Source organism: Ammodytes marinus (assembly GCF_949987685.1).
Source record: "Ammodytes marinus genome assembly, chromosome: 1".
Taxonomy (NCBI): Eukaryota; Metazoa; Chordata; class Actinopteri; order Uranoscopiformes; family Ammodytidae; genus Ammodytes; species Ammodytes marinus.
Window position 1 is genome coordinate 25,937,844 of NC_137230.1, and position 10,014 is coordinate 25,947,857.

General features: G+C 40.3%; 1 protein-coding gene across 2 annotated transcripts; it reads left to right on the forward strand.

Moving 5' to 3' along the window:
• Nucleotides 1-238: 238 nt before the first annotated feature.
• LOC307252595 (uncharacterized protein) lies at nucleotides 239-5,312 on the forward strand. 2 transcript variants are annotated; one of them, XM_080030305.1, is made up of 8 exons: nucleotides 242-282; nucleotides 1,031-1,108; nucleotides 1,379-1,492; nucleotides 1,682-1,771; nucleotides 2,489-2,545; nucleotides 2,868-3,035; nucleotides 3,515-3,628; nucleotides 3,731-5,312. In XM_080030305.1, exons 2-8 carry the CDS (start codon nucleotides 1,085-1,087, stop codon nucleotides 3,773-3,775), a joined length of 612 nt encoding a protein of 203 aa, XP_079886431.1. In that variant the 5' UTR covers nucleotides 242-282; nucleotides 1,031-1,084; the 3' UTR covers nucleotides 3,776-5,312. The 2 variants fall into 2 exon arrangements, with proteins under 2 accessions (XP_079886432.1, XP_079886431.1); XM_080030306.1 differs by lacking the exon at nucleotides 1,031-1,108 and having other exon boundaries at nucleotides 239-282.
• The last annotated feature ends 4,702 nt before the right edge of the window (nucleotides 5,313-10,014 follow it).

Consider the following 10,014-nt stretch of genomic DNA (forward strand, 5'->3'; position numbering starts at 1 on the left):
AGAAAAACGGTAGGCTAACATCAGTCATTTTAGAAAATGCCCAAGAATTAGGCCTAGGCTACATGTCATTCTCTAGTTTGAAAGACAAAGAATAAGCCTATGACTCCCTACGTGTTTTTCTTATTCTCAAAGGTAGGGACATAGCACATGCCTATGTAATAAAGTAGGCTTAACAGTTGTGGGTGTGTTCAAAATTAGCGGATCGTTCACCAATCCCCCTATTTCGCTGCTCCAGATGTGAGTCATTACGGCAGCTGACGCTGAAACACGGAGCTGCACAAGGTCTGTTCTCTAACATGTCTTGTTTTTAACGGGTTTGTTTAGGATTTGAAACTTACAGCACTCTCGTCCGCATGAGGTTATTACGTTTTTAGTAGAGACAGTAATTTCAAATTAACACCACATACTATAACTAGCCTAGGCTACTTCAAGTTATTTTTATTTTCTGCAACTTCATTGGGGTTTTCCTTTGAGACAAACCAGCTGTGTAATTTTTCTCTGCTTTGCTTAATGTCAACAACATCGACTGGCACTTTTTCGAGATAACACATAGCTTACAGAAAGCGTCAGTCCCTAACCTTTTCTATGTAATACAGCAAATTCAACGTCGACATATCCCGCGGGTCTATCGACCATCTTCTTGCCGTTATGGCTTCACGGGGGCAGTTAGTTTGAGTTCTTTCCAAATTAATAACACATGTTAGAATACTTTAATGACGCAGACATTGTAGGCTATTGTTAGGATCTGGAGATAGGCCTTAATTTTAAGTTCATTTGAGCCATATGTGCACACTGCCTGCTTTTATTGAATTGTTTTATGGAATTTCTATTTAAGTAGGCTACAAATTAATAGCTTAAACTGATTGTAATATGTAGGCCTATGCCTACAATAGAACCTCTAGGCTACTATCCAAATGGTGTCAGGATTTAAATGGTGTTGCTGGTACGAAAGATCAATGTGACATATCATGCTTTTTCAGTTCTGCTTTTCAAGTCCTAAGCTATATGGTGCAATCAATTTTTCTTTTAGGTTTATTTTCCTCAGAAAATGTGACAAGAACTATAACCAGGAATCAACAGAACCATGATCAGTGGGCAGAACAAAGAGGTCAATCAGATTCAGTTAAATCAAAATTACATCAAATTTGACCCCCTTGAGTGTAATAAGCATGCAGCACAGAAAAATGCATAATAGCCTACTAATAATATAATAATACATTTTATTTGTAAAGCACCTTTCAATCCCGAAGTGCTAAAGTTAAATCAGGAGCCCTCAGATTGTCTTGTTGGAGGGAATTCCACAGGCGAGGGGGCACCTTTGAACTCCCTTGATTAATATTTTCTATCTGTTTCTTTCCTGCATGTACATGTACACTAGATGTCTGCTGCGCTTTACTCTGCGAGTGGGAATAATGCCACTGTCCAAAGCACCACAGTGGGGGGCAGCAAGCCTTTACATCGCTTCTTGAAGGGACAACCCAAAACTACTGGCGTGAGACACACACACACACACACTCTCTCTTTCTCATACCTTTTGATTGTGCCCTACAACAGTATTTTCCAAGGTCACACATTCGAGACCTATTTTGTATCACAAATAATGCTTCTATTGTCACAGAAAATGTAATTTAAAATGAAGACTGAGGCAAAGAGGGAATATTTAGAGTTGATTTTCTCTTAGGTCGTGGTGCTGATCTTGGGCCTGTCATTCGTCATTGTTTCGATCGTGAGAATGGAAGACTTCCCATATGGTGTAATTATGGGGACACTGGTTGGTATCTTGATCATGGAGCTTTATTATTATTTTTTTTTTAAATAGGCTACTTTATTTTTGGACAAACACACAACTGAAAAAGTGAACACAAACTAAAGACAAACCAAAATAAACAACAATCATGGAGTACTACTTAACAGGTTTCTAAGGACTTAAATAAAAAATAAAGTCAAAAAGGTGTCATGAAGGTCACTTCAGCGCTGCTATATAGTCCAGGAAAGGCTGCCATATCTGTTTAAAATGTTCCCTGAGATCTCATAATAGATTTTCTCCATGTATATAGTACTAGAGAACTCCATAAGCCACATATCAAAGCAGGGGGCTATCTACTTATTCCAAACCTTAAGATTTTTTTTTTAGCGATAACCATCCCATACTGATAGACAAAAGCCTTTGTACGAACTATAGTCTATAGTTGATGTGACAAGCCTAGAACGACTGTTTCTGGGTTGGGATGGATGGATTTGTGTTATAGTGGATTATGTATTCAGAACTTTACCTTTTTAAATGTATTTTACAAAAACAAGAACCCATTTTTAATCCGAATAAGACCAGAATTGGTTTGAAGACTGATATGAACTGACCTCAGTAGATACACACTAGGCTGTGTTTTCGCCATCCTGGGTACCAATTGCAATCAATGCAGTACTGAGATTTACCAAAACATTTGAGGGATACAAAATGAAACTTTTTTTGCTTCTCTTTCTCTCATAGTTCATCACATGTGGGATTCTCTATATTCTGACCGAGCACAGCACAACTAAGAAAACAGTAAGTTGTGTTGTTATACTTTGAAGCAATCCTACAGCTGTCTTTTGAGAGCCCTGAAGATGGGAAAAAAAACAACTAATTAAATATCATCTATATGTTTCCAGACATCTAAAGTTAAAATAAAACTTTTTCCACTGAAATTTCATTTGATTTATTTACGACTCATAAAACATTCAAATAATAACAGAGCAAAACAATGGGTTACGGCATGGACTAAACACAATCACTACTTAACTTAAGATTTGCAGGGCTCTCCCTGTTGTCCATATGAACTATTGCCAACATAAATTTGTATATTTCTGTCTGTTTACCCTTAATGTAGGTAACCATATCGTTGGCACTGACTATTGTGACCATACTGGGGTCATGTTGGTCTTTCCTGCACATCTTGCCTGGCCTATCATTCCGCCACTACTACAGACATGATATGTATGACTACTATGATAATGAGACTCAGACTAGTGATGAATTATGGAAATCGCATTTTTGGGTGATTATTATTTGTATTATTTGTTGTGTTTTATGGATTGTTTGTGAATATAATATTGATCGCAAATCGAAGACATGTTTGAGCATTCACATGTCTTTGTTGGGTTAAGACTTCATTATATGATACTGAACAATCATACAAACAACATATACTGTTTGAACATCTCGGGCTAATATAGATTACTGTACTGTACTTACTATTTCTTCAGTTATTTTCTTCACTTGGTAAAAGTTGCCCTTTCAATCACAATTTGGCATAATGTCTGTAACTATTTATAAAAAAAAAAATTAAAAGTGTAAAAAATTAACTGTAATTAAAAAAACTGTATGAATTGAAAAAATCACAATAACGAGTTAAATAATGAACACTTGGGGACTATTAGTTATCGTAAAAAAAATTATGTAAACGTGTGATCAGTTATATGTTTCTTTGTGTTCTTCATGTGTTTTTGAAAATTGTGCATCCATGTGTTTGTTAAGGCCATGGAGAATTCTGTGGACGCAGTCTTCCTGTTCTACAGTTTTGGGGGTGCAATTATTTTAATTGTAATGTCAGTTCTGGCTGGGACTGCGCTGCGTTCCTCAAATAGCCAGGTAAAAAGTCTTCCTCAGATTACATACATTGCTGGGAGCATTGCATGTCCCACCCATCAGTTAAGACAAGCTTTATAGTGCTCTTCTTTCTCTTCTTTTCAGACCATAGTAGTGATGACCACTGTGCCGACTGAAACACCAGCTTAATATGAGCACTGGAGGAAGGAGGTATAAAGAGGCATAGAATGCACAGAGATGAAATATGTGGTGTTGACAGAAAAGTATTTCTCTTTGTGCGTGCAACAGGAAAAACATACTTCCCAAATGTTAACCACTACTCAGTCACTACTATTATGTTGTGGTTGTTTACAATGCAATACAGGTAGTGTTTATGTATGATATGTTCCTCCTTGTGGTGTTTCTGGGATCTGTGAGTACTTTCATCATGTGAACATTACATATGCATGATGATGTTTTTAAACTTTCTGCCACTGCTCAGACAACTAACTGCTACTTACTATACAGACTGGTGTTGGCTAACCTGACTCCAAATGATATTTGCCCTACTACAACACAATGTATGGGTTGTTGTCATTTTTCAAAAACTAGTCAAGTGCAGGCCTAAACTCTGTTGGTTTTCTGGTGCTTTTTATATAGCGTACACAACCTTATTAGATAGTAAGCATCTAGTAATGGTTCACAGCTAGAGCTGCATTATTACCAAATGGAAAGATATGTGAATTATCAATATAAATCAATAGAGTGTGTTTTTCTGTTCAAACAACTGTGGTAACAACTGAAATGTAATTTCAACAAGTTCAACTGTAGACATGTCAACTCTGGTAAACTGCTCTCAATGTTTCTACTATCCGACATTTTTAATGATGTAATACATTCCCACCTATCGGTCCCTTACAGAAAAACTTGGCATACACAGGACAGAGCATGCACAGAAGCTCATGGCTGGCATTGATAATTCTTTTTTCAAAGCCAGGTCAGTTCATGTTTCAGCAGCAAAGCCATTAGGCACAAACACTATGACATCCAACGTGTCCTCACTTACAGAGGACAGCATGTGAGACGAGTCACAGATACATTTATCTGTTAACAAAGAGAAGAGCTAGTCAGGAAAAAGGCTATTGTTATTCAAACTGTTACATGTCTGTACCCTTCCTGTTCAACTGTCACCATAAGTTTGCAAAAAGCGCTCCCGGTCAGATCTTGATTTTAGGTAGATTTTAGCTAAACAGGCTGCAACTTTGTAGCCTGGCTCCGCCCGCCCGCCTACTTCCGGCCAAATTTAATTTTCCCTTCAGTAGTCAAATGAAATGAAGTACGATGGTCTGGTTGGACCAGGCTAGCAACTTTGTATGTCTGTGCTAAAAGTATGTACAAAAGGGTCGGGAGTAGAAACAGTTCCAGGCACTGATTTCTTTCTGAATGCAAGTCAAACACGTGTGAAGTTCATTTTTGTTTCACAGGGTTCAGACTATGTTTATGAAAATGAAATGATGAGCAGCTGTAATGAATCTATAGTTTACATGCACCATATAGCATCCCATGAAGTTCATGAACATAGGGAAACAATGATATGCATTAATAAAGGAAGGGGAATTGTGATTAATAATGTTTTCTTTTATCATTTGATTATTACAACTGTCAATAATTACACTTTATGAAACAATGTAAGTAAACTTTGGAGCAACATTATCATAATCCTCATCTACTCATTAAAACATCTATTAAAAACAAACAAGTGCATTTGAATGATACTGTCCTTCAATAACAAGACAAAAAATGGCACTATTTTTTGCTTGTCACTGCCTTAAATTGAAGAAGCAGGGTGTTTTGGAAGGTCACCCCCTAGGGCGCAGCGCTGGTGCACACGCATGTGCTCTGTGACACGGTACTGGCGTGAAAAGGTCATAGGGCAGCGGGGGCAGGGGAAGGGCCGCACGCCAAGGTGGCTCCGGACGTGTCTATTCAGAGAGCCCCGCTGGCTGAAGGAACGGTCGCACAGCGAGCACTGGAACGGGTGGTGAACGGGAGTTGAAAGATGAGCTGATACATTTGTATGCACGCTGGCTGAGAGTGTTGGAGGTATCCACACAGACAAGGTAGATGACATGTAGGCTTGTGCAGAATCTGGCACACTGGGAGGTGAACAGACTGTCAAGGTAGCTATCTGATTCGCGCCATCCATAAACCCAGCTTCATGTATGACCTCAGTTCCTGGCCTGCTTTGGTCAGGAGCAGACTTTGTTGGTGTGCTTTCTCCAACCCAAGATTTAGTCTTAGCCCCACATTTTATCCTATCTCTACTTTTTCTCTTGTCAACCCTTGTTATAGATGTTGCATCATTCCATTGTTCTCTATCATCGGATCTGTGTTTGTAAGACACTAGCAACTCCGCAGGTTGGGAGCTAATGTCCAGTAGTAGCACCTGGTCTGTAGTCCTTGTCGCAAAGTGTTGCCTCAAAGGACTGCAAACTGGACTGGCAAAGGGACCAACCTTCCCTTCATCACTATACTGGTCAGAATGAGCAGGCCGGCTACAGTCTCCATGTGGTACTTGTGTGTCCTCCTGGGGTAGACATTGATAATGAACATGTCCACGGTATGACTGCCCCACAACATAACATGTAGGATCAGACATGTTGTCCTCAGGTATTGTAAAAGTTGAGTTTGGCTCTGTAATGTCAGTGCTTGAGGTATTTTCGAGTTCCAGAGATGTGCAGCGTTCACAAGCAGAGAGACCGCTAGCAACACTATCCAAACTTGATTCTGATGTGATGGAAACATCAACGCTGCGTCTTTCGTCTGTCATAGCCAGGTCCCTGTTGTCTGAGTCATGCTCATGCTGGCTATAGGAAGGATCTTCTATGCTTGAGTAGATGCGTTCCTCTTTTGATTCACCCTTGGGACACAGATCTTCAGAGTAAGAGTCGCTTCCTGTGTCTGAATCTTGCACAGGAATTGGAACCGTAGCTCTAGTACCTTGGGAGCGAATGGCCTGCTGATCTGCTGCCGTTGCCATCGGAACATCAGAACAATCAAGTTGCTGACGTTTGGAGGGGAAATCGTCAAAATTTTGATCAGTTTTAAACTTGAATCCTCTGGTGAAATTGCTGCGATCCTTGCCCTGTCGCAATGAATTGTCCCCGAGACGTTTTGTGTGATTCACACTCAGAAAAGTATTACAATAAGCATGGTGATCATTATGATCTGTAGTGTGGGGTAATCCATTGTCTGTATGTTTATCGTTGTGTCTTATAAATGGATCTGTATTACTGCTGTTGCAATCCGGTTTTAGGATGTCAGCATGATTTGTATTGGATTTGTAGCATAAATCCTCTGTCGCACATTGATCCGAACTATCCTTGCAATCCCATTTCTGTGTTACAAGGCCTTTTTTATTGTTTCTGTAATCGTGGTTTTGAGCCCCATAACAAGCGGTGCTTTTGGTGAAAATACCATTGACAATGCTGTCATTGTCTGTGCTGGAGCTTTCTAAATCCTGAGATACTGGATGGTAAGGAGGCAAAGTAGACACTTCTGCTTGCTGGAGCATAGCTGCTCTACTACTGTGACAGATGACAGGCACTGCCCCACTGCACTGGGATGGAGAAACACTGTCATTAAGATCAGAGGTTGAGCGAAAAAGAGCGTAAGATTGAAGCACATCAGTCTTCTTGTCCTCTTCTCTGTCACTTTGCTTCTCCTCTGCTTTACTTTTCACTGTTAAACAAAGTCCCTGTGTCTTCTCCATCCTGCTCATCTTTGCCTCTTGCACCTCATTAGAGCAAGATACTTGCAAGCTCCTCCAGTCCTCAACTGTTCTCACTATGTCCTCCTGTGCGTCCACATCAGATGACTTTTGATGATCCTCTCTCTCCAGTGAATTTACACTGCAAGAGTGTGATGATGGCAGATACTTCCCAAAGGTGTTCACAGTTTTACAATAGGTAACGTTACTGTCTTGATAATGCTGATTCTCAACTCCAGCATTGGCGTTATCTGCTGCATTCACCTCAAGCTGTTGCCAAGCCATTAGCGTCTCCTGCAGTTCTTCCATCTGCAGATAGCGAGCAGCAGTGAGTAGATTGTAATACTGTTGCTGGCTAGGGGTGTATGGCAAAACCCCTGTATAGATGTAAGCCAAAAGAAGGGCCAGCACGGAGTCAGACAGACATGGAGCCTGCAGTTCCACCAAGGCACCGGTCGAGGACAAGATTGATGCCAACACCGGACTAGCAGCTGACAGGACACACCTGGGAGAGCAAAGACAATAATGACCATAATACATACAACAATGTAAAAAGGCATTTTTCTCATTTATGCAATGTTTTGTTGGTGCAACTTATGCAACCAGTTTATGTTGTTCACCTGTGTGCAGGGTAGAGATGTCCTGGGTTCTGTTTCTGAATAACCACACAATCGCAGAACTGGGCTTGTTCTCTTTGGAGGTTCAGACTTGCCAAGAGCAATGCTGCATGGCTGCTAACTTCCTGGACACGGGGGGCCACCTTCAGAGTACAGAACTCAGTCAATATTCGTTATAGCTGCTTAGATGACAAGATTACATCAAGGAAAGTGGAACTAAAAGAAGCTCCAATAAACCCCTTTCTAAGACCTGGTCTATTCTGTGTTAACTTGACTGGGGGCAAACCACATTTTTTGTTGGTTCTCAGACTGCTTTAGAGGCTCAACATGCACCAAGGGTTGCCACTGAGAGCTAAAACAGTTAGGCCTACATCTAGGAGCAAACAAGCACAATAAGTCCACTTTTCTGCTACACACGTTTTAATCATGTTAAGACATTCATTTATAAGGTTTACCAGTTTTATATAACTGCATTAGCAGGACAGTACATATACTTGTCACATGCATAATTGTAAATAGATGTTGGTATAAACAATAAAAAACATGACCCAAAGGAAGAGCAAACTGTATCTTGATTATTCTAACTAACCACTGAAATAAGTACAGACTACTTCAACAAGTACATCAGTTAAATCAATATTCCTCTTACCTCCATGCTTTAGTAGGATAGTAGACTAAAGACCCCTCTGTCCTGTTGTGTGCAGCTAAAGCTCCCTGTGCTCAGTGTCCCAACAGGTCTTGCTTGCAGCTGAATGGAGAAAAGATCCTACAGGGAAGCTATATAGCCACAGTCTACTATCTACGCACACTGTCTCATTCGGAAAACAATCACACGGGTTTCATATCAGGAGCCTGGTGTGACACAGAAGGACAGGTGCTTATAAGGAGCCGTGGCGTCTAACGTCAGACTTTCCATAGCCAGTCATGGAGGGGGCCTGTCAGCAGGAGAGCACAGAAATATAGCAAGTAGAGACAGTATTCCTATTCACATTGCAAGAGGAAGCTTTCAAGTGTGGAAGAAGAAGAATACACTTCTCTCCAAAGTCTTTATGGAAAGAATATTATCTAATTTAGCTTCAGAAGACAATACAGACCATTATTGGATATTTATACATGGAGAAAAAATCTCAACAGCCTGGTCAGAGCAGTGTTAGGGTCTTCTCTGGCTTGAAATGTTAAAGTGAGGGCCGATTGTGGGAACCAAATGGTGAACAGACTAAGAAGAAGGCCTGAATTGACAGTTTACGTGCAGAACATGAGTCTGATAACAGATCCAGAACTGGATCTGTTATCAGACTTAATTTATCAGCCTTATGTCTCCACTGGAGTTCTCTGAACTGCACTGTTAGCGTGACAACAAGCCCTTGTGAATGCACTGAACAAGCGATCATATGGTGGAAGGTCAATGATCTGGTACTCAAAACCAAGAAGCCAAAGGAAATGATCATTGACTTCAAGAAAAGTTAGTAGAGTCCACCATACACATGAGGGGTTGAGCGAGTAAGTCATTTTAAATATCTTGTAGGCCCAGCAGTGCCTATTTTTCCTGCGAACTGAGCCGGTTGAAGCTCCCCCTTATCTATTTGAACAGCATCTTCTGCTGCACAGTTGAGACTGTCTTGATGTACTGCTGCACAGTGTGGTACTCAAGCTGCACTGCGGAGGAAAGACTAATCATCTAAAGAACAGCTTTTTCTTCCCCAGAGCTGTGGACCAGCTGCTGAATTCATAAACTAGGCCTTCAAAAGGATTAGTTGAACTCCAATACAGATTGAGCTTGGCATTTTATTATGCTCCTATTTATTGTGTTTTTATTTTTAATGTCACTCAAATGTGTTCTTTTAAATTGTGTTTTAAACCTGTACAGCCCCTGGTTGCTTTACATACACTTTGACTTGACTCAAGCTGTGATGCACTTACCCTTTGTTTTTACTGCCTCCTTTTAATTCCTATTATTTATTGTTGTTTTTAAGTATTGCTGTATATTAAATTGCATAACAATAAAGGATCAGGTATGTGCTGTGTATGTTAACATTTCTATCTGCTTTAATTCTACAAAGGGA

What these genes read in the sequence shown, in the direction of transcription:
- LOC307252595 (XM_080030305.1), top strand. Translation starts at nt 1,085, where the DNA reads ATGATCAGTGGGCAGAACAAAGAG. An exon ending in GACAACCCAAAACTACTGGC is followed by an intron (nt 1,493 to 1,681) that starts GTGAGACACACA and finishes ATTTTCTCTTAG; the next exon opens with GTCGTGGTGCTGATCTTGGG. An exon ending in TATGGAAATCGCATTTTTGG is followed by an intron (nt 3,036 to 3,514) that starts GTGATTATTATT and finishes GTGTTTGTTAAG; the next exon opens with GCCATGGAGAATTCTGTGGA.